Consider the following 25,436-nt stretch of genomic DNA (forward strand, 5'->3'; position numbering starts at 1 on the left):
TTTGATTTTCCTTTGCTTTTGTATTGTTTTTCTTGAATTCTTCAACAATCTCCTTAAGACCTTCCATAACAAACTCTTTGACTTCCTTGACTTTATTACTTTTCTTTTTCTCCATTGTTGAATAGCATAACACAATAATAAAACAGAGTAAATGCAGAAATAGGGTAATTAGAAACTCTGAAGATTTAGCGACAAAATCACTTCGAAAGACAACTTTCCGAGAACACCAAAGATTAGAGAACACACTGACGCTCGCAATCAGGAAATAAGCATCCAGAAAAGCTACCAACGAAATTATGAGAGATTTAGGATTAACGGTACTTACTTCGAGAATCTTGTCGTTCGTGCCAATCATGTCGTCGATTGTGCTGTGCCAACTGTGCCGATCGTGTTTCAATCGACGAACAACGTTTCTTGCTTTTCCGGTGATTCGATTGAGTTTATGATTTATTATTACTTTTCGTGTCGATCGTGTCTCGATTACTTGTACATTCATACTTTATCTTCAGTCTTGTATATCATACATATAAAAAGACCAACTTAAATATTTTATAATAAAATATAAATAATAAATAAATGTATTTATTAGTTTTTAGAGTACAATCCAAACAGGGACACAAACAGCATTTGATAGATAAACACAAATATTAAATATTATCATGTCCTTCCACAAATATTATCAATTAGCACTCTAACCGAGAAAACTGTTCCAAACACTGACAAAAATAAGTTGCACATACGCTTAAATCTTAAAAAGGACTTGTGAAATTTTTTTATCTTATCATTTAAAATTTGTACGTTGTTTCTTATTTATTTATTTATTTTATTCTTTCTTTAATTTTTTTTAGGGTAGACACATTGTTTTGTCTTACTTCAGCCTCAAATAAAAAAAAAGGATTTTGACTATAATTTTGATTTTATTTTTAAATAGTCCAAGCACAACTAACAAGCATGACAAGAGTGAAGCAGAAGCAAAAACAAAAACTAAACAATTGTGAAAACAATAAAGGAAGTAGAAGAACACACAAAAATAATTATTCTTTCGCATGTGGTAACTTTAAAATATAAGAATTAGAAGAGAGCAAAATTTCAATAAGTAAACCACTAAGGAACTCAAATCTCTGTTGCCATACATTTGAGATCAACAACATCCTAGTTACTTTGTCAATGAAAGATAACTTTTTCTCATTGATTGATTGGGCAAGCTTTGAAGGAAAGGAAATATACATCTCTACTGTTGGCTAAGACAATTACTTATCTGGATTATTGAAGGAACCATCTATACAAAATGTAACGTTTCAGTCCCATGATTAATGCATATAGGGCATAACATGGAAGATGCATCAAGGCCACAGACAAGTACCTAACAATAAATATAAGGCAAAAGAAACATTAGAGAAGTGTAACACACAAAGTAAACAATCGAACAAAATGTTGTAAGCAAAAGAGTAAACTTTTTAATTTTTTTTAACATTGCTTCATACTAATACTACAGCATACCACACTGGAGCAAAGGTTGCTGATAAGTCCAGAAATGGGTAAGGCCACCTGTACGCAAAATCAAGATTAAATGGGGGATCACTTTGTTCAAAAATTGAACAAATAAGGAAGCATCAGGAAGGAAAGAAAAAATAAATACCAGAGTGAGAGACTCGCATGAATAATCCACTGAAAGATGACGTATACACCCGTAAACATAATGAAATAGCTTATCCGAAACCAAGGGAACCGCTGAATGGAGTGTGGATGTGTCAGATAGAGGTCTCTCTTTTTCAAGTTGAAGAAAATGAAATATCAAACCAAAATTATTGATTGAAATGTTTTGACTTACCAAGCTATTTAAAGCTGTATCACCAAGAAGGACAACCAAATTAATTGAGTGTGTTAAAACTGTTAACTGGCATGAATGAATGAATACACAAGTCTAGTTATTCAACTAGAGGAAAAGATGCCTTGGAAAAGTTTGGAGAAATATTGAAATAAACTGTACAAGTCCTTATCTTGATAATTAGTTTTCCTATCCAATATATGAAATATTCTGGCATAGAATTGTGAAACTTACAACATTCATATCGTAGTCTTTGAGGGTAAGGAATGGAAATATTATGAACCAATAAACACAATCAGTAAGCATAACTGCCCCAGCACTCATCTGTTATTGCCATTGGGAAATCAATTAATATATAAGAATGGGAAAATTGCAGAAAAGATTGTATATGTCCAACTGCAAGGCAAGATATGTATGTCATGGTCATATGTTTAAAGTACCAAGCACAAAATAATAAGTACTAGAAGAAGAAGAAAAAAGAAATAAAAAGAAAATTTATTGCAACAACCTTTGCAAGATATATAATTGTTAAGTTCTTGAAAGCGATAAAAATAAAATATTCATATATTATTGCATATTTGCTATAAAAAAATAAATCAGATGTAAGAGGAAAACTCCAAACCAAGTTCCAACAACAATATTCTCTTTCATTCAATAATTGTAGTTCCTTAAGAAGCCCACTTCTAAGCCAACAATATTTCTCGACCTACATTAGGATTCAAGAGTTTACACTTTGTTTCGGCAACATTTAAGTGGTGGTGGAATTTATTCCTGTTTTCAATGTGGGACACCACATTTGCAGAACGAGATGAAATGCAAAATCCTTAATAAGAAAGCTGAAAACAAACATCTGGCTTGTTTGTATTCCTCGTGCAAATATTTCTTGTAACAAGAATCAGATCAAGAACCAATAGCAACTTTTATGTTCACTAGTGTTAGTCACCACTTTGTGGAAAATCAACACTCACTAAAGGGAATCAGGCATGTAAGCTCATTTATATTCAATTATATCTTACCTGGAAAATAACCTGAAATATTTGGCTCAGCCTTGAATTTGCAAACTCAAGTTTCCCTAAATCATATATCGAGCTTTTCTCATTCCTCCTAACTTCAAGTGATGCACCATCAAATGAGAGAGGTATGAATAATCCATTCTCTGTATCCATTTGTGCATGATGAGCATTGAGTGCAGTAGCAATCTTGCAGTGTGGATAACAGCCACAGATGGAGATAATTGATCCAATCTACCAAAAAATTATTATATGATGAGCTAGGAGGAGACCATCTTTCAATAATTAAATAATTTATTGAGTTTTCACAAGAATTAAAGAGACGCATACATACCCCAAAATAGATGGTTACCAAAACGAAAGTCCACCTGTGCACAACCAAGAGGCATGTCTATGTCAATGTTCAAATTCATATAAAAATAGTCGGATTATCCAAGTTAAATATCTGATAATGGCACAAAGATTTCAACTCAATATCCAAACATTATACCATCCAGCTTGACAAAGTGGCTGGGTTCTGTTCACAATAATTCAAAATTTCACAAGGTATCTAGACATATATTATCAGGAAACTGATGGATCACATAAGCTAACTCCTACATCAAACACAGGAGTAATTTAACATCAGCAAATGTATCAATGGATATTCTTCCTGCCTAAACTAGTGATGATACAGGGAAGTTTCAGAAGTCATGAACCAGCTAAATCCGTCAAGACTGAGCCATGACTAGAAGAAGTATTTCATGCTAAGTATGAATTTCATCTGCAGCTGGTCGATAATAGCATTACATGTTTAGTTGTGTTGTATATGATTATCCAAAATGGAAAGACTTACTGAGTATAATAAAGTAGAATATCAAATCCATGGACCACTAGATCAGCTATAAGTGTCGCTGAAAGAATAAAGAATCCAACAAGTCGGAAAGCCAACAACCATAGAGGATGAATTTGTTTCAAGCATGGCTTCCAGGTTTCATCTCCATGCCAAAATATCCGTTCATGTTCCTTATGACAATTTTTGACAGATTTTGAGTTGTCTGGACATTCATATTTCCATAATATATAAACAGCAAAGGGTATTGGCGCCAAGACCCATACTGAACAAAGAAAGACTCTCCAATTTAACCAGTAACTCAGTGTGGTAGTGTCGCTGGTTACAAGAAGTGACATGCTGTGAGAAAACAAGTTTACTCGGATTCAATGGGAAGATGGAACAACGATTATGTTAGTTGCTTTATCTGGAAAAGAAGAACCGCGACGACGACGTTAAACTGAAAAAAAAAATGAATATTATAGCTTAACATGGAACCATAGAGTAGTAGTACTAGTACAATCGACAATAATTGGAATGACTAGTGCAACAAATACAAAGATTTAGTAGGCGTGAAAGTACTTGCATAATCTGTGATCTGACATATACAAGTGGTTATGAGAAAAAAAATCTAATAAATTATTTCTATCACGGATTTGCCTACTACCTTTTTTCCTTCTTCTTCTTAAAGGTGAAACCAAATCACGCAATCAATGGCATAGCCCACAATTTTGTGAGGAAAGAATGGGGAAAATCTCCACAAAAACAATACAACACATTGGTACAGAATTGCCTACTACTACTAATACTATTACAAGTATCATTTTAAAGATGAGTTTTCATGTTCTGTGCGTACAATCACAAGTCAGGGCATGAAGCCTAAGGTTGTAGAAATGGGGCGGGGTCAGAAGCTCTTTATTCTTAACATAGAAAACCCATCACCAATGCATGAGAAAAGGTCCCCGGCCCCTATACAGGCTATACTATCATGATCCAGGAGATGTCCATCCATCAATTAGTAGCTATCGAGAGTTCCCGTATCAATTATAGTTACTTATATTTGACAGTTAGAGAGATTAGTAAGAGTAGATATAATTCATAAGCTTAAGAGGAAAAATGCAGCGCAGGTGCGAGCGTACGGTTAGATCAAAGGGAGGTTGACCTGACCTTGTGATTGTATTTGTACGGTTCAAGGTTAGATCACGTCAATTCAATGTTGAGCTCCAACAGAAATCTCCATGGGTCGGGTGCGGTGCGGAAATCTCTAGGATCGAGTTCCCTTATTTTATGATATCCTCGTATCAGGACAACTAGAAGAAGTAGTGGGAAAAAGAAGAAGACGAGAGGATATGTATGGAGGAGACGAGAGGCCCACATGGCGTCTGAGGTTTCTTCAGCCAGCAGCCCAAAGATTAATAATAATAAATAAATAAAGGAAACGGTGCCGCGCCAAAGTCGTGTTAGCAGCGGCGGTCGGGACTCGGGACCACATCAACAAATAACTTTAATTTTTAATGACTTAGGAAGGAGGAGGATATTGTTGACCAACCGACCCAACATGATTTATTAGAAATTTAATGTGTAACTCAATTTAAATTTGCTCTCTTTTTGACGTATCCCAATCCAATTCAAATATTGCACTGCGAATTAACTGAATTTCGGTTTGATTTTCTAAAAATAAAATAAAAATTATTGTATATTAAAAATAAAAATAAAATCGTTTAAGCACAATAACAAACCATCACATAGAAAGAAAAAAGAAAAAAGAAAAAAAACACGGTACTTAATAAACTATTGAAATCGTAAATCTTTAAAAAGAACGATTAACTCTCCGATAGACTCTATTGATTTTCTTAAACGAATTTTGAAAAACGTCATAATAATAACATTATGAATGATACGCATCAAACAACTACGATCATTGAAAGTTTAACGGATTCTCCCAAACCAATAGTCTACTAAAAAATAATTGGGATGGTAACCCAAATATGTAGGTTTGTCATATCAGCAATATCAATTTAAACTTCTCAGTAACTACCTAAAGACACAGACATCACCCAATGAATCTCAATAATAATGCACAAAAGATTCTAAATATTAGTCACTCCTCGATAATACAAAAGTAAGTAAGTTGTTAATTCAACATTTTCGTGACACATGCGACAACAACTGACTATAATACAATTTTTTTTCATGCACATATAATCCGTAAGAATTTTACCGTCAATAACGTTTCATCCAAAGAATGAGATCTTGGATGGAATTAAGGTCGGTCCTGAGAATTATGCAAATTTAAATTTTGGGGCCCCTAAATTAGTAAAAAAAAAATTAATAATATAAAATGAGATAATAGTGATTAATATATTATAATACGGAAATAAGAGATTAAAAAGGAGATAATATATATATATATATATATATTGTATAATATATATTTAATATTAAAGGAGAAAAAAAAGAAAAAATAAGATTAATAATATAATATTATTAAATATTAAAAAATTGGGGTCCTATAAAAGTGGGGGCCTATGAAATTGAATAAGTGGCCTTACCCCAAAACTGGCTCTAGATGAAATCTTTGACTCTCAAAATTTTTTCAATAAAAATGATATGTAATCATCTTAGAGAACAACTTATAGCAATGTCTTACATGAAAACTATCAATATATTATCAACGCAGTCCTACTAAAAATCTCTATTATGGGACGAAGTCTCCATGTCTCCTTCTATATCTAATTCGGCTAACGAAATCACTAGACCGATGATCAAACATGTCTTTAACTGTGTCATTTCTACATATATCAATAGAAGCAAACTCAGAATACGTTGTAACTAGACTTTTGACACTACACCAAATGTCATCTTAAAAACTAATTGAAAACCATCCCCACAATGAATTTAGACTACTCAAGAATTTTTTTTACAATGAATAAATTCTCCTCCAAATGTTACATATCGCTAGATAAATAGATATTTTGGTGAACCAACTAAACTGATAATGACCATATTTACATTTAATTATCGATGCCCAAAGACTATTGTAACTGAAGGAATTATGTCCTTTAATTCAATGTGCAATGACTAAATGTGAATAGGACAATTAAGAAAATTAATTTAATCCAATTATTTTAGGAGTCGTAGTGCTTTGCTAGAAGCCAACTATGATTAATAGGGTAATACCTACAGCTATTATAATTGGGTCCTACGAGGTCACACATATAGGGTTTACCAATAGATGAAATGAGAATGATTATATTACTAATATATTAGATATTAGTAATATATATTATTCCTTTTATTTTGAAATAAAAGAGTAACTTTGTGGATAAACAATATATTAGATATTGTTAAAGACGTTTAAGCAAGAAAGAAATAAATATATATATTGAGGATATATTTATGAAAGATAAAATTATAACATATTTTATTGTCATAAATATGTTACGGTTTATTAAAAAGGAAGGTGGAAGGTTTCTTACATGACAATTAAAAGGGAAATAAATTTTCCTAGGTGAGAAGGGCATTTAAAAGGATGATTATTCGATAATCAAAGAGACACAAAAAAAAACTTCCCCATCCCCCTTTTTCTATAGCTGGAGAGAAGTTCTTTAGAACAAAGGGTGCTCTTGATTCTGAAAGCAAGCAATCAGATTGTTTCCATTGGTTATCCTACGATCTAGCAATCGACGGTAACCGGATCTATTGGAACTCGTGTGGACCAAATAGAGGAGCAACAAGTGGGGCTCTGATCCTGATCCAATCAACCAGATCTGTCAAATTCACGCATCAAAGGTATACCATTTCAAGCTGTATGTTTATTCTATCAGTTATGCTTTTATATCAATGATTAGGTATTTTAGATTAGATCTAAAATTTCCGCACATATACCTAATCAAAAACAACAATGGTATCAGAGCCAGGTTGCATAAACTGATAGAACTATTTGATGCAATCTGAATAATAATCTAACAAGTTAATGATTAATTATAATATGATGATATTATTCGTAATATACAGTTAATTGATCTTGTTATGAAATATAATAAGTTTTGTTTAGAATTAAAATATATAAATATGATTTATATTATTTACTTTTTCTCAAAAGTTAAGAAAAGAAAATGCAAGTTCAAGATTAATACTCTTGAAAGTTACTACATGTTGAACCTTGAAGGATAGTGATCCGTAGAAAAAATTACATGTTTTAATATACATTGTTTTGGTTTTATTTATAACTATTTTTTTTCACTTTTAAAATAAAACCAATGAAAGATTTTAGTTCCTAAAGAAATTGGGAAAATACCTTTCCACATCATAACCCAAGCAGTTTACGGTATTATTTTGGTTAGATGGTTTTCGCAAAAGCGATTGTGTCTTTCCTCTACTGTATACTCTTGAGGGTGAATCTATATAAGGGATTCATAAACATTGATATGGTTGTACCCAACAAGAGACCAATACCAAGTCTTGGATCTTGAGGTATAGGGATGACTCTAAATTGGATTTAGATTATCAACCAAGAATTATAAAGAAGTTATGATTAGTAAATATTGTTTACTTACCCTGAATATACAAGGTCTAAGGCAGTGCAAAAGTACGTTAGACTTTTATCAAATGGGATATTGGAATCATTTTGTTCAGAAAGGAACTATAATAATTTGAATAAAATGCGCATTCACTCCTGTTAAATTGTTTATCACAAGTGTTTGCATTGTCAATACATAAACTAATTAAGTTGTATTTAAATAACATATTGTAGATAATGGCAAACGATAATTTGAAATTCTCCCTGCGCTCCATTATTGAGAAAAACAAGTTAAATGGGACTAATTTCCTAGATTGGGAAAGGAATCTGAGGATAATTCTGAGGTCCGAGGGACGTGAGGACGTTCTTACTACCCCTATTCCAAAAGTGACTGATACCTCGTCTGACGAGGAGAAGGCAACAGCAACCCAATTGAAAACTGAGGCTTTACCTGTCACTTGCTTAATGCTTGCTGCAATGGAACCTGATTTGCAGAAGAGGTTTTTGAGTTCCGATGCTTATACCATCACAACTGAGCTGAAAACTCTGTTTCAGGATCAGGCAAGGATTGAACGATATGAAACTCACAAGGCTATACTTGATAGCAGACTTGTGAAAGGGAAACCCGTAAGTCCTCATGTGATTAGTCTAACTGGGCTGTTCAAGAGGATGGAAGATTTGGGGACCCCTTATGACCAAGAGTTGGCCACGGATATCGTTCTTAGATCCTTACACGATGGTTTTGCACCTTTTAGAATGCAATACCATATGAATGGACTAAAGCATGATCTAAATGAACTCCACAACCTGCTTAAAAATGCAGAAGGCAATATCACTGATGACAAGAGGAAGGAAGTTCTAAATGTCAATAGTGGGAAGGGTTTTAAGAAAATGGCTAAGAATAAAAACAATTACCAAAGAAAAGGTAAACAAGTTGCAAAACCCAAGGGTGATGAGAAGCCAAGAGTAGCTTCTGAACATGATTGTTTTTATTGTAAGGCCAAGGGTCACTGGAAGAGAAACTGTCCCAAATATCTTGAAGATAAGAAGAACGGAACTGTGAGTTCCACTTCAGGTATTTATGTTATTGATATAATGACAACCAATGTCCATACATTAGATAATGGTCCCACTTGGGTATTTGATACAGCATGTGGTGTTCACATTATTTCAAATGTGCAGGGACTAAGAAATAGAAGGCGGGTGAAGAAAGGGGAGATAGACTTGCGCGTTGCAAATGGAGCAAGTGTTGCTGCACTTACTGTAGGAGTTTTTTGTCTGTCTCTACCTTCCGGTTTAACATTTGAACTTAATAATTGTTATCATGTTCCGTGTATTACCAAGAACCTTGTTTCGGTTGGTGCATTGCATTATGATGGTTTTGATTTTAGCCTTAAGAATGAGTGTATTTCTGTTTCTAAGAATAATATTTTCTATGCAACTGCTCATATGAATAATGGGATTTTTGAAATAGATCTTAAATCAGAATTATATAACATAAATAACAAAAGACAAAAACCAAATAATTTGAGTGAAACCTATCTATGGCATTGTCGATTAGGTCACATTAGTATGAATCGCATGAAGAAGCTCCATAGAGATGGAATTTTAAAAGATATGGATTATGAATCCATTATAACATGTGAATCGTGTCTGATGGGTAAAATGACAAGGTCACCTTTCAAAAGAAATTTTGAAAGGGCTACTGAACTATTGAATATAATACATACTGATGTATGTGGGCCAATGAGTACAGAAGCTAAAGGTGGTTATAAGTACTTCATCACATTTACTGATGACATGAGTAGATATGGGTATGTTTACCTTATGTCACATAAATCAGAATCCTTTGAAATGTTCAAAGAATTTCAATATGAAGTAGAGACTCAATGTGGCAAGAAAATCAAAGCACTTCGATCTGATCGTGGTGGTGAATACATGAGCCATGATTTTGATCATCATTTGAAAAATTGTGGTATAGTAACACAATTGTCAACCCCAGGAACACCACAGCTAAATGGTGTATCTGAAAGGAGAAACAGGACCTTGTTAGACATGGTCCGATCAATGATGAGTTTTGTCAATCTTCCGATTTCCTTCTGGGGATATGCCCTTACTACCGCTGTACTGACACTAAATAGGACTCCGTCAAAAACTATAGACAAAACTCCATATGAGATATGGACTGGAAATGTTCCAAAGTTGTCTTTTCTGAAAATATGGGGATGTGAAGCTTATGTAAAACGTTTACAGACAGATAAACTTGCCCCCAAGTCAGATAAATGTTTCTTTATAGGGTATCCAAAAGGAAGTTTTGGATATTATTTCTACAATCCAACACAGCAAAAGATATTCGTTGCAAGGGATAGTGTCTTTTTGGAAAGAGAGTTTCTTTCCAACAAGTCAAGTGGGAGAAATATTCATCTTGAATCATGTCAAAATGATGATGAGCAACTAACTCAACAACAAGATGACATGGATGATGTCATGGATGATGTCAATGATGAGATAAATACTTATGAAGGGATAAGGACTCAGATCATCCAAGAACCTGAACAAGAGGATCTACAAACTATTGTGGATCATATTCCGGATTCAGTCGTTGAACAAGTTGAACCCACTCGTAGATCGGAAAGGCCAAGGGTTATGCCAAGACGTTATAATGATTTCATCTTAAATGCAAGCCTTGATGTTCTTATGTTAGAACATAATGAGCCTTCCACCTATAATCAAGCAATGATGGGTCCAGACTCCAATAAATGGCTTGAAGCCATGAGGTCCGAAATGGATTCGATGTTTGAAAATCAAGTATGGGACTTGATAGATTTGCCAAATGGGGTCAAACCCATAGGGTGCAAATGGATCTTCAAACTCAAAAATGACAAAGATGGAAATAAATCTATTCACAAGGCAAGATTAGTTGCCAAAGGTTATAGACAAATTCATGGTATAGACTATGATGAGACATTTTCACCAGTTGTTATGATTAGATCCATTAGGATAATCCTAGCTATTGCTGCATATTATGACTATGAGATATGGCAAATGGATGTCAAAACAGCCTTTCTAAATGGTTTTTTGGAAGAGGATGTGTACATGACACAACCTGAAGGTTTTGTAGATCCGAATTATGCTGGGAAAGTATGTAAGCTCAAGAAGTCAATTTATGGACTTAAGCAAGCATCCAGGAGTTGGAACTTTCGATTTGATGAAAAGATCAAAGAGTTTGAATTCATTAGATGCGAAGAGGATCCTTGTGTTTACAAAAGGTTTAGTGGGAGTAAGATAAATTTCCTAGTATTATATGTGGATGACATACTACTTATTGGGAATGACATTCCGATGCTAGAGTCCGTCAAAGAATGGCTGATGAAATGCTTCTCAATGAAAGACTTAGGAAATGCTGAGTACATTCTTGGAATCAAGATCTATAGAGATAGATCTAAAAGGCTACTTGGACTGAGTCAATGAATTTATATTGATAAGATTCTTAAAAGATTCAAGATGCAAGATTCTAAAAAGGGATTTTTACCCGTTCAACATGGTGTATATCTCAGCAAGACGCAGTGTCCTAAAACATCTGATGAACTTGAGAAAATGAGCAAGATCCCTTATGCCTCTGCCATAGGATCTATCATGTATGCCATGGTATGTACACGTCCAGATGTTGCATATGCATTGAGCATGTGTAGCAGATACCAATCAAGTCCTGGAGAAGCACATTGGAGTGCAGCTAAGAATATCCTGAAGTACTTGAGAAGGACCAAGGATGATTTCTTAATATATGGGGGAGATGAAAAATTAATCGTATATGGCTATACTGATGCAAGTTTTCAGACTGACCGAGATGGCTTTGAGTCACAATCGGGTTGTGTCTTCATCCTTAATGGAGGAGCTGTGAGCTGGAGAAGCTCCAAACAGGATACAGTAGCAGATTCTACAACAGAAGCTGAGTATATTGCTGCTAGTGAAGCAGCAAAAGAAGCTGTTTGGATAAGGAAATTTTTGGATGAACTCGGTGTTGTTCCTAGCATTTCAATGCCTATTGATATCTATTGTGACAACAATGGTGCCATAGCCCAGGCTAAGGAACCAAGTTCGAGCTCAAAATCCAGACATGTTATGAGGAAGTATCACCTTATTCGACACATCATTAATATGGGTGATATTAGGATGTGTAAAGTGCATACAAATGACAACATTGCTGATCCATTGACCAAACCTATGCCTCGGCCCAAGCATGAGAGTCACACTAGGGCTAAGGGCCTCAAACATATTGGAGAATGGCTTTAATTTTTTTTTGTTTATGAGTATTAAACACTTGTTTAAGTTTGACTTGATGATTTTAAGATATATGATATTTCATATTTATTTATACATTGTTCTTAACAAATATTAAATAATATGTCCAAATAATTCATTATTAACAAATGGGATCACCTTAAGTGTTCTGGTGAATGAAACCCCATTAAGTGAAATGAAGTTTTGAATTATTAAAAGTCTATAGTTCGAAATCATCAAATGGACATAGATGATTTTATATGTTACTATATTGTATGCTGACTGATAGCGTCAGGTTTCATGAGCTATAGGGACATAGAGATGTCTAGTCATATACATATATGTGTATAGATGATACATATAAGACTGACCTGCTTTAATACTCTTCAATATTATAGAGTTTTAAAATTAAACCATATTTAGTAGATTCCTCATACATGAGTATGTTATGGTCTCACTGGATAATTAGTATTTCTTTGACATTGTTAAACGCTTTCCGTAAAAGGGAGTTATAAAGGCAATTGTTAGGATTGCTAAAAGTTGAGTGGGAGCCATAGTCATACAAGACTGGAATAGTCCTCCTATTTCGTGTATACTCCGATACATTGAAAAGGGAATGGTGTCTCGGCCACTTGAAGAGTGAGAACTGAAAATGCATGGCCATGCTCGGATGGATTATTTGAATCATCCGTTTTATTTACAGTTCGAACTCAGAGTTCAAGAAACATATTTGATAAAGGATATGGATGTCATCATATCATCGAATAAGACACTAAGAGACAAGGTATCTTATATTGCACACTTGTTTAAGGACAAGTGAGAGATTGAAGGAATTATGTCCTTTAATTCAATGTGCAATGACTAAATGTGAATAGGACAATTAAGAAAATTAATTTAATTCAATTATTTTAGGAGTCGTAGTGCTTTGCTAGAAGCCAACTATGATTAATAGGGTAATACCTACAGCTATTATAATTGGGTCCTACGAGGTCACACATATAGGGTTTACCAATAGATGAAATGAGAATGATTATATTACTAATATATTAGATATTAGTAATATATATTATTCCTTTTATTTTGAAATAAAAGAGTAACTTTGTGGATAAACAATATATTAGATATTGTTAAAGACGTTTAAGCAAGAAAGAAATAAATATATATATTGAGGATATATTTATGAAAGATAAAATTATAACATATTTTATTGTCATAAATATGTTACGGTTTATCAAAAAGGAAGGTGGAAGGTTTCTTACATGACAATTAAAAGGGAAATAAATTTTCCTAGGTGAGAAGGGCATTTAAAAGGATGATTATTCGATAATCAAAGAGACACAAAAAAAAACTTCCCTATCCCCCTTTTTCTATAGCTGGAGAGAAGTTCTTTAGAACAAAGGGTGCTCTTGATTCTGAAAGCAAGCAATCAGATTGTTTCCATTGGTTATCCTACGATCTAGCAATCGACGGTAACCGGATCTATTGGAACTCGTGTGGACCAAATAGAGGAGCAACAAGTGGGGCTCTGATCCTGATCCAATCAACCAGATCTGTCAAATTCACGCATCAAAGGTATACCATTTCAAGCTGTATGTTTATTCTATCAGTTATGCTTTTATATCAATGATTAGGTATTTTAGATTAGATCTAAAATTTCCGCACATATACCTAATCAAAAACAACAGTAACATCCCTAACTCCTATTTCCTAGACCGAGTGAGGGATGTTTGAAACGTGAACATACTTAACGGAAAAGAGTAATATATGCGGAAGCGTTTTACCATTTATAAAGAAGTGATGCTACAAAATTCGGTCTTTTAAAAACAAGATACGGTCCTTTACTACAAAATACGGTCTTTCAGTATTTAGACCCTACAAAGTACTCGGTCTTCTACCTTTGTCCCTCCTTTCACACACATCCCTACACCTTGCCCCACTCCAAACCTCCCTTCACTTATCATATAAAGACTATTGATGTGTACCTACACCACACAAAGATAATAAAGCATGAGGTGATAAGAAGCATGAGGTGAATATATTTAACACCTAAGATAATAAAGTATGGGCAAATCCTAGCATGAGGTGGTCATAGAATGGTCAAGCTTACTACTTAAGATATCAATGCATGGGTAGGTCCTAGCATGAGGTGTATTAAGCATGATGTGTATTAAGCATGAGGTGTATTAAGCATGAGGTGTATTAAGTATGAGGTGGCTAAGCATGAGGTGGTTAAGCATGTGGTGGCTAAGAATGAGGTGACTAAGCATGAGGTGGTTAAGCATGTGGTGGCTAAGCATGAGGTGACTAAGCATGAGGTGGTTAAGCATGAGGTAGCTAAGCATGAGGTGGCTAAACATGTGGTGTTAAGCATGAGGTGTCTAGACAAAGCATGGACATAAGTCTCGGTCGGACCTCTCGGTCCTAAGTTATAAATATCGGTCCTACTCATATTTCCTCGGTCCTAATCATATTTCATCGGTCCTAATCATATTTCCTCGATCCTATTCAAATTTCCTCGATCTTAAGTCACGAATTTCTATGGTCTTTGGTTTCCAATCTCCTTGGTCCTTGGTTTTGGCCATGACCGAAGATATTCGGTTATATATGAATTTTAGGGTGTGATAATTCTACCCCACTAAAAGAAATTTCGACCGCGAAATTAAACTTATTGGCACTACTGATGTAGTTTTAATGAAAACAGTTTCATGATGAACCTTATTTAAAGTAACTACAGGAGCATGAGTGTTAAAATACTAAAGTTCGAAACCGTTGCTCGGATACCAACTATAACATCCCTAACTCATATTTCCTAGACCGAATGAGGGATGTTTGAAGTGTGAACATACTTAATAGAAAACAGTAACATATGCAGAAGCGTTTTATCATTTATAAAGAAGGGTGCTACAAAATTCGGTCTTTTAAAAACAAGATACAATCCTTTACTACAAAAATACGGTCTTTCAGTATTTAGACCATGTTCCTCATTTCACATACATCCCTGCACCTTGCCCCACTCCAAGCCTCCCTTCACTTGTCATATAAAGATTATTGATGTGTACCTACACCACACAAGCATAGTGAGTCTAAAGACCCATCAAGTATTTGAAAAGATTATAGAAAATACTTTTTAGAGCTTCTTTGTATCTATATGTTGTTTTATAAAACAGTTAATCATAGTGATTGTACAGTTACATCTAAAGCACATATTTTGACCCTTGACCTTAAGAGTTGATCATCAAGGTGAGGAATCTTTGTGAGCACATATTTGGAAGGGCACTCTTCGGAGTCTATCTCTAAAGTCCACAACCTGGTTAGACACATTCTGTGTGGGTAGATATTCTGATAGCTAATGTTCAGAAGTCAGTCCCATAATAAACAGCCAATATTTTGGAATTGGACTACCAGAGCTTATGCTGGTTAGCCTTCCTCCCATATCCGTCTATTCCTTTATCAATATTCACTATGATTCCATAAAAATATTTCATACTTTGGAAAACAAATTCTTCTTTGGAAAACAGATCAAAATAGATCCTTCTTTGGAAAATAGATCATTCTTTGAAAAATAGATTCTTCTTTGAAAAACAGATCCTTCTTTAGAAAAGAGATCATTCTTTAAAAAAAAAAATTATTCTTTAAAAAACATATAATCCTTTGGAAATAGATCATACTTTGTTCATTATTAAAAATATGGATATGCAATGAAATCATGCTTTAAAAATAGTATGCATCATTTATAGAATATACATGAATTATATAGACCGGTGTGGGTTTCTAAAGAGTGTTATAGAAAGGTTTGTTTGCCTTATACTTTGAAGTTACTAAGGATAGTTGTTCATCAATGGCTTCTAAAGGTTGATTGTTCTTCAAAGCTTCTAGAGGATGTCTTATGATTCTTAGTGAAAAGGGAAATGGATTGATATAATTTAATGAATCCATGGTGAAGTATATATATATATATATATATATATATATAAATAGTCAAGGTCGGTTGAGGCAACATGGGTTGGTAATCTTGCTAATTAAGATTGCAAGACATGAGAATGTCTAACATGAGGTGAGTAAACTTACTACTTAAGCTAGCTGGTCATAACATTGGTAATTCATAGCATGAGGTGGATAACTTGCTCATTAAGAGTGCTGGTCATAACCTAGTCATAGCATGTGATGGAAAACTTACTAATTAAGAATGCTGGTCATAGCCTGGTCATATCATGGGGTGGGTGAAGCATGAGGTGATAAGAAGTATGAGGTGAATATATTTAACACTTAAGATAATAAAGTATGGGAAGATCCTAGCATGAGGTGGTCAATCTTACTATTTAAGATATCAAGGTATGTGTAGGTCCTAGCATGAAGTGTATTAAGCATGATGTGTATTAAGTATGAGGTGTATTAAGCATGAGGTGTATTAAGAATGAGGTGTATTAAGCATGAGGTGGCTAAGCATGAGATTTATAAGAATGAGGTGACTAAACATGAGATTTATAAGAATGAGGTGACTAAACATGAGGTGGCTAAGCATTAAATGGTTATGTATGTGGTGGCTCAGCATGAGGTGGCTAAACATGTAGTGGTTAAGCATGAGGTGTCTAGATAAAGCATGGGCAGAAGTCTCAGTCAAACCTCTCGGTCCTAAATTATAAATATCAGTCCTACTCATATTTCCTCGGTCCTTAATTTTATACTTTATTATAAAGCACCTAAAGAATCAGATGTATCTGTTGTAAGATGTCGAGAGTTCCCAAAAGAACTAACCAAGGGAAAATGGAAAAGTGTGCTAGAATATCCACAACTACATCTGTTAAAATCTATTTGATTGCTCAAATTCTACAACATTACAACGGTATAAAAGGAGGAAGATTCATTGAATACCCATGTCTTGCAGAGAAGCAAGGAATGAAACTTCCTCACATAATTAATTAAACAAATAGGTTCCAACTTTCAATCAGAGAATGACAACAATATAAATCTGTATTCTTTAATCACCAAATGGGATTAATAAACAACAGAAAATTAATCTCAAAGTCTTATAATTTGCTTTCATCATTCAACAACTACAACTGTTAAAACCAAGGGAAACGATTCATCAAACCTGGTTTATGGCTTTTAACAGTTAAGAAACATACAAAGGTTCTGCATCCACCTTTCTGCATAAGACTGCTCTAAACTTCCTGAACTCACCAGAGTAAGCAGAGGCGCTTTAATTCGTTCATAAACATAAAGAAGATTAAATATTAAAATCCTTTGTTTGGTTATTGTATAACTTTGTTTGGAAACTCAATGCCTTTAAACTACACCCAATTACCTTACATTATTGTGCGGACTTCTTTCTTTTCATCATATGATACACCTACATAAAAAAAAAATATTTGTTTTGGAAATTTATAATAGGAAAGTTATGTACTCGGACAGTGCAAAAGGTTCTTCAATGCTGCAATACAATATTTAAAGGTGTAAAATAAAGTAAAATAAAAGATTACCACAATAGCGTGAATCTGCAAGAAGATCAACAAAAGAAATGTAGTCATCATGTGCCCTTTTTCTCCCTTCTTGTTCCTCTATAAGATAATATGCAATCTGTTCAAACGAAAAACACATTTGGTGATTCTATTCAATAACATCTCTTGTTGCCACCATTGGAACCAATTTGAGAATGTGTTATATAAACTCAAAGAAGGATTTTCCAAACAAAGTAGAGACTAGTAAAATCAAACTTGTGTATCCACCACATTTTGTAACTTGATTCCAAATTGAAAATACAAAGCCTATTACCAAGCGAATAAATATTAAAACAAAGGGAGTAGCATTGAGAAAAAAGAAGAAGAAGAATATTGAATCAGTTATAACACCTCACTGTCCCTTTTGCAATCATGAATGACTTTTGTGATGTGGCTGGATTCTAAAGTAGGTTTACAAGCTTTCATCAAATCACTCCCACCTTGCATAACATCAATCAAGTACATAGCATCCGGAAATGCTAGCTACCATAATGGGAGTAAGAGGTAAAAAAACAATAGAGTTATCCCTCATGGTAAGTAATTCCAGAATCATCCATATAAGTAAGATAACATTGCTTATAAAGAAAAAACAAAATGGTAACTAATCCTTTCGAATAACAAAGATAACATTCCTTATAAATTATATCTTATTTACTGTCTACAAATATTAGTTTAGTACTGTACCTGCATAATGCCCAGGGGCCCATGTCGGCATAGGTCTACAGTCTACACCCTCACAATCAAATCCAACAACCATCTATTTTTGAGAGGATGGGTAGAGAAATTCATTTGGTAGTTGAGATGGATGGGTAACCGTATGAATTGGAACTGTTGACAGAAATTCTTCATGATCATCATGCTTTCCACCTTCCAAATATATAAGATATGAAAATATTATAATCCAAAAGCCCACATATTATTTCCCTAATTACTGTATTGAGTCCAGGACATAAGCCTCCACATGTCACAATGCAAGCTTTGACATCATCTGGTGTATTATAATACACCTGCAATGAAGGATATCATGGAACAAGATAATGAAACTGTCTGTATGTCAAGTAGAAATGTTTTTTCAGCATCTCATTTAAATAACATGAAGTACGGACCTTCTGCCTTGCTCCAGCACGTCTAAAATGTATCCCCCTTGGACCATCCTTATGAACAACCTCCTATGGAGTAAAAGAAAAGAAAAACAAAGTGAAGAAGGTCAGTTCTAATGATGAGAATTAGTTGAATAATGCATATATCAAATGTGAAAATTAGTTGATCAATATGGACATGAACATCCAGTCCATTCTAAATGTGAAAATTAGTTGATCAATATGGACATGAATTTGTCTTTTTTCCCAAGTTTGCATGGATACCATTTCTAAGCTTGGAAATGCAGCAAATCCTCTATACCACTGAAACTAATTTGACATTAACACCATCCTCATAAATCTCCTATGGAAACATGTGAGACCATGCAACTTCACTGAAATGGTAAGCAACAAAATCTACAGCACAACTATCTATAATAAGCAAAAAGAAAAGCCCCATTAGTCTCATAGATCTTAACCGTTGTGGAACATAATCATCAGCATGAACGAAATATTGCCTGAAGAACAGATATTGCATGTCAGATGTATATGATTACAACTTTACAAGTCCTGTGAAAATAGTGTATTGGACAACTGATGTGAAGTCTGAAGCTAAAGCCGAAGATAAAGAAGACAAAAACACAAAAATTCAAGTTTAAGATAACAAATGTAAAACCTTAAGATTTTCAAAAACAATTCTTTCTATCAAATCAGAACGGGCTCGTACAAAGAGAGAATTTAAAATGAGAAACAACAATACTCATCATCCTCTTCAATACAATCTCCTTACATCGTCAGAGGAATGGGAAGAGAAAGAGGAAGAGGAGGAAGACCTCTCAATGAAGATAGATGACATGCGAAAATCTCAAACTGGGATAGTTATGTTTGAATGTAGTCTTTTCTGTTTGTAATATCTATTTTTTTTAAAATGTATAAATGCTACTAATCAGTTTTTTTAAGGTCATTTGATTGTCATCCTTAATTATAGCTAAGGTTTGTCTAGCTTTGATTTATGACCCTCCCACTTTTGGGATTTTAATAAAATGGTTTTAACCGTTTTTCAAAAAAATGATAAATGATCATCTACGCGTTTTTATCAAAAATAACTAAAACTCATGTAAATAATGAATAAATAAATGGAAAATGGTCTTCAGATATACCAAAAAAAAACTCAAACTCATGCATGATCAATGAGATTGATATTCCATTTACTTATATACTATTATAGATGTAAAGGAGGGATTGAGGGAAGGCACCCCATAATAATTAATATACTGTATTTCCTGAAAATGGTTAATTGACGTATATAACATGAACTACTTATTAGTAGTACTAATAATAATAATAGTAAAAGTAAAAGCAAAATGAAGTTGGAAAAATGAAAGGGAAAAGAGTGGGGATGTCATCTCAAAGCACCAGCATTATTAATATGTGCGTCAAAGTATTTAGAGGAGGAATCAACAGAAATAGAATGGGAGTGCTGTTGTACTAATAATAATTGTGGGTTAGAAGAAGAAGAATTAGAAGAAGGTAGAGATAAATAGTCAGTCTCTGTGGAGTTCTTTTCTACTTCTTCTTGATGTTCTGGATCAGGATCTTCATCATCTTCTTCAAGGAAAGGAGGCCTTGATGGAGTAGGCAATTCCATCTCCCTTTGCCTAAGCATTTGAACGACATTAGTCATGCTTGGGCGTTGAGAAGGAGACTCTTGGGTACACAATAAGCCCATCTGGACAACTCTTACAACTTCCTCCTTTTCTGGAGACTCTTCCACTATCTCCATGCTTTTGTCTATCATTTCTACCACTCTGTTTTCTTGAAAATGCTTCCACGCCTGTAAAAATTTAAGTAAATAGACAGAGGAAAGAAATTTAAATAGTAGAAGTTTTAGTAGTACTTACAGAGGTAACAAGAGTGCACAATGGGTTATAATAATCGGATTGATAATAGTCGCTATTCTTAACTCCACATACAATCTCAAGTACAACCACTCCATAGCTGTAAACGTCTACCTTGTCAGTTAGCGCACCCCCAGCAAGGCACTCTGGAGCCATATACCCTCTTCCCCGAGTAAGTCAGACACATGTATATTGATTGAGCATATATTAATTAATAATCACATAAGCAAACACAAAATCATCACATTTTACTACTACTTACTACATAGTACTAGCTAGGTACTTACAACGTCCCAGCAGCAATGGTCTCTTGATCTGCTGTTATTGTTTCCTCCCCCCCTTTCCTTTCCTTTTCCCCTTGATTGGTGGTGTCGTTGAACCTTGCTAGGCCAAAATCTGAGATCTTGGGCCTGCATTTCAAGTCTAACAAGATGTTGCTCGCTTTTATATCTCTATGAATAATCTTCACTTGACAATCTTTGTGAAGGTACTCCAAACCTTCTGCTGTTCCCTTTATTATCCCAAGTCTCCTCTTCCAGTCTAGTTCTTTTTTCTTCTCTGGATCTACCTTTCATTTTATTATTTTTTAATACCCACCCACCCATCATTTACTTTTTTTTTAAAAAAAAAAGAAAGAAAGAAAGAAGCAATTATATCAACTACATACTTACCAAATAACATTTGGTCGAGGCTCTTATTAGCAAGGAATTCATAGACTAGCAGGTTGTCATCAGCAAAGCAAAAGCCTAGGAATCGAACCAAATTCCTGTGGTGAGATTGACTTATAATATCCATTTCATTTCGAATTTCTTCAGCATTGTGTTTGCTACTTGCAAACAGCCGCTTGATTGCAATTTCTCTACCATCAGGAAAAACGCCCTGTTTTTTGTTTAAAACAAAAATAGGGAGATACCATGTTTATTTTCAGTTTCTGTACCCAAGTAAAAAACGCTTGATTCTTTGGCCACCAAATGATAACTTTGTTAATTTGTAAAATGATCATACCAATAACTTATTTTTTCCTTTTATCTAATTAAAGGTTGTTTAGAGTTAACGTACAACTAATAATTACACACATACCCTGAATACTTCTCCATATCCACCTTGTCCAATCTTATGTTCAGGACTGAAGTCTTCGGTTGCCTTCTGTAGTGTTGAGTACTTGAACCTCAAGCTCCTCAGTGATTCCGATGAGTTGACGTTCATCACTTCATAACATCAAACAGATTAATTCTATTACATATAAGAAATACGAGGTGTTTACAATTTGATTAGATTTCTCTTTAAGCATTAGTACTGGACTGGACTGGACGGCCATCCAAATTAATTTTAGCTGCTTTAATAAATATTTTAATTTATCATCCACAAATACTTAGTCATTTAATTACGCTAGCTCGTCAATACAGAAAATAATTAGGTAGTTAATTAAAAAGAGACAACGAGTCGAATGGAATGGTTTGGGATATAAGACAAGGACAGTATTTTGAGTTACCTTCTTTCTCATAGAGACGTTCTTGTCGTCTCCTGTAAATGGTTTTGCCAATATGGATTCCCAGGATAATTGCCAACAAGCAGAACCCAACACCTCCAAGAATATATGCAAGGAATTTAAGGAAATGACCTGCAACAGAAAAATAAAAAGAGACTAAAATGATCACCTGTTTGAAGTTACCAATTAGAACATATACCATGCATGCATTTTGCTGCTAGCTAGCTAGCTAGGGCCTAGGGGGATAGATATGGAAGGGAGGTGGATGAGGAGGAGGAGATTTGATGGATCACCTTGATTGTTAACGGACTTGTTAGCAAATTGGTAGCTGGAATAACGGAGAAAGCAACCAGCATTAAGGGCACGACCATCCGCTGATGGCAGGCAGCTTAAGACAGAATAGCTTGCGTTACTTAGACATTTGGCGCACTGATCCTTGCTTAATGTATTCCAACAATTAGCCATGCCATAGACCTTTATAATTCCAGGTGGTGTATTTTCCGCATCATACCCCTCCTTAGACGGTGCCATCTCCACTAGTCCAGAAACTAAAAGATTTGTTGCATTAACATATTGCTCCGAGCTAACATCTTCACTGCATATCTGTTAATTGTTGTTACAATTCCATCCAAGGGATCGAGATATATACATGCATTATAACACATATATGTTACTACAAATTAAGGGGCCGGCGCGCAGGGAGATACATAACACATGTTACAGACAGACAGACCTGCACATCTTGCGGACTTGTTGTTTCCTGAAAAAAACTGTAATTATCGAAGCGCATGAAGCAACCGTCGAGGTAGACGCGGCCGCCGGTGTGGGGAAAACAGCCGGGCAGATGCGCACTGGTCTCGATAAAACAGGTGGCGCAATCATCTTCGGAGAGATCTCCCATACACTGAGCGAGTACGTAAATACGGTTGGGAGCGTCGCCGTCCTCTCCTGTGGCAAAGCCGTTGCCTTTCATTTTTTCTCGCATAGGATCCAGGAGCTTCTGGAAGCTACGGACGTATTTGGCGCTGTCCTGAAGGAAATCCTTATTGCAGAACTTTGAGACGAGTACCGTTCGGGGATCCGCGATTATTGTTGAGGAAGATAATATCAGAATGAAGATGGTGGCGGAAAGGAGAAAAGAGGAATAGGAGGACATGAAAGACGAGGGTCTTGTAGCCAGACCCGACCCGACCCAGTTGATATTCATTTCTCCTAACAGACGTCTCACTAGAGAATGTTATGAACAAAATATATATATATATATATATCTATTTCATTGCTGTTGTGAGTGCTTGCTTGATTTCTTGCATTAGGAAGAGAAGGAGAAAGAAAGATAGGATGTGGTAGTGGTGGTTGTAGTGCTAGAACGAATTGAACGAAGAATGAAAGATAGATGGTGGTGGTGCTAGAATGAATGGAGCGAAGAATCTTGCATCAGAGAATGAAAGATAAGTGGTGGTGCTAGAATGAATTGAACGAAAAAATCTTGCATCCAATCTACATGAATAACTATTTTTAGTAAAACCAAATACTTATAAATAACTAAATATATATATATGAAAATTGAAATAAGAAAAGACTAAATAAATAAATGAGAAATTATAATTGCCATGATATTTTATATTTCAGGAAATATATATAATACTAATTTATGATATTTCTTTTAAGATATTCCTTATTGCGGACTAATCAAAATTCAGAAACATTATTATATTAATAAATCAAAATTGGGTTGAAAGGAAGAGAGAATCTGAAACACGGATTCAATTTCGGGTTCAGCACAAACGGCATTAAACGGAATGTAGAGATACAGTATTGAGTGAAACATATTTCTCTCCAGGTGCCATGTAAAATAGAATGTAGAGATACAATATTGAATGAAACATACTTCTCTCAAGGCGCTATGTAAAAAGTGAAGCATACTTCACTTCAATTAGTTTATATGCCTAGAGGTTCATGTAAAACCTCCAACACATCAATGTAAAGACATTTTAGCGTTCATGTAAAAACATTTATTCATTCATGTATGTAAACTCATTGGAGATTGTGGAGAGACTGTTTTCAGTGAAGCATACTTCACTCCAATCGCCATGTAAAACGGAAGTGAAGCATACTTCACTTTAAACGCCATGTAAAAACGGAAGTGAAACATACTTCACTTTAAACGACATATAAAACAGAAGTAAAGCATACTTCGCTCCAAACTCCATGTAAAACGGAAGTGAAGCATACTTCACTTCAAGCGCCGTGTAAAATAGAAGTGAAACATACATCGCTTCAAACGCCATTTAAACAGAATGTAAAAATACATTATTGAGTGAAGCATATTTCTCTCCAGGCGCCATGTAAAAAGTGAAGCATACTTCACTTCAATTAGTTTATATGCCTAGAGGTTCATGTAAAACCTCCAACACATCAATGTAAAGACATTTTAGCGTTCATGTAAAAACATTGATTCATTCATGTATGTAAACCCATTGAAGAATGTGGAGAGGGTGTTTTCAGTGAAGCATACTTCACTCCAAGCGCCAAATAAAACGGAAGTGAAATATACTTCACTTTAAGCGCCATGTAAAACGGAAGTGAAACATACTTCACTTTAAACGACATATAAAACAGAAGTGAAACATACTTCGCTTCAAACGCCATGTAAAACGGAAGTGAATCATACTTCACTTCAAGCGCCATGTAAAACAGAAGTGAAACATACTTCGCTTCAAGCGCCATGTAAAATAGAATGTAGAGATACAGTATTGAGTGAAGCATACTTCTCTCCATTCGCCATGTAAAAAGTGAAGCATACTTCACTTCAATTAGTTTATATGTCTAGAGGTTCATGTAAAACCTCCAACACATCAATGTACATACATTTTAGCTTTAATGTAAAAACATTTACTCATTCATGTATGTAAACACATTGGAGAATGTGGAGAGGCTGTTTTTAGTGAAGCATACTTCACTCAAAGCGCCATGTATAACGGAAGTGAAGTATACTTCACTTTAAGCGCCATGTAAAACGA

General features: G+C 34.6%; 3 protein-coding genes and 1 pseudogene across 3 annotated transcripts; 1 reads left to right on the top strand and 3 right to left on the bottom strand.

Moving 5' to 3' along the window:
- Nucleotides 1–1,019: 1,019 nt before the first annotated feature.
- LOC124922119 lies at nt 1,020–4,975 on the bottom strand. Its single transcript, XM_047462844.1, has 9 exons — nt 4,817–4,975; nt 3,674–4,109; nt 3,173–3,206; nt 2,845–3,072; nt 2,063–2,152; nt 1,832–1,897; nt 1,640–1,731; nt 1,501–1,548; nt 1,020–1,363 (listed from the first exon to the last, which is right to left on the bottom strand). The coding sequence occupies exons 2-9, from the start codon at nt 4,006–4,008 to the stop codon at nt 1,264–1,266; spliced, it is 993 nt and encodes a 330-aa protein (XP_047318800.1). The 5' UTR covers nt 4,009–4,109; nt 4,817–4,975; the 3' UTR covers nt 1,020–1,263.
- A 6,700-nt stretch (nt 4,976–11,675) lies between these two features.
- Nucleotides 11,676–12,464, top strand: LOC124920668 (secreted RxLR effector protein 161-like). Its single transcript, XM_047461209.1, has one exon. The coding sequence runs from the start codon at nt 11,676–11,678 to the stop codon at nt 12,462–12,464; it is 789 nt and encodes a 262-aa protein (XP_047317165.1).
- A 5,294-nt stretch (nt 12,465–17,758) lies between these two features.
- LOC124920676 lies at nt 17,759–19,567 on the bottom strand (annotated as a pseudogene).
- Nucleotides 19,568–20,383: 816 nt separating this feature from the next.
- LOC124922491 (cysteine-rich receptor-like protein kinase 46) lies at nt 20,384–23,911 on the bottom strand. The gene is made up of 8 exons (XM_047463223.1): nt 23,150–23,911; nt 22,710–23,019; nt 22,420–22,548; nt 22,008–22,135; nt 21,599–21,806; nt 21,215–21,491; nt 20,931–21,090; nt 20,384–20,863 (listed from the first exon to the last, which is right to left on the bottom strand). Exons 1-8 carry the CDS (start codon nt 23,621–23,623, stop codon nt 20,432–20,434), a joined length of 2,118 nt encoding a protein of 705 aa, XP_047319179.1. The 5' UTR covers nt 23,624–23,911; the 3' UTR covers nt 20,384–20,431.
- Nucleotides 23,912–25,436: the final 1,525 nt, after the last annotated feature.

The sequence above is a fragment of the Impatiens glandulifera genome, chromosome 1 (assembly GCF_907164915.1).
Source record: "Impatiens glandulifera chromosome 1, dImpGla2.1, whole genome shotgun sequence".
In the NCBI taxonomy this organism is placed as follows: domain Eukaryota; kingdom Viridiplantae; phylum Streptophyta; class Magnoliopsida; order Ericales; family Balsaminaceae; genus Impatiens; species Impatiens glandulifera.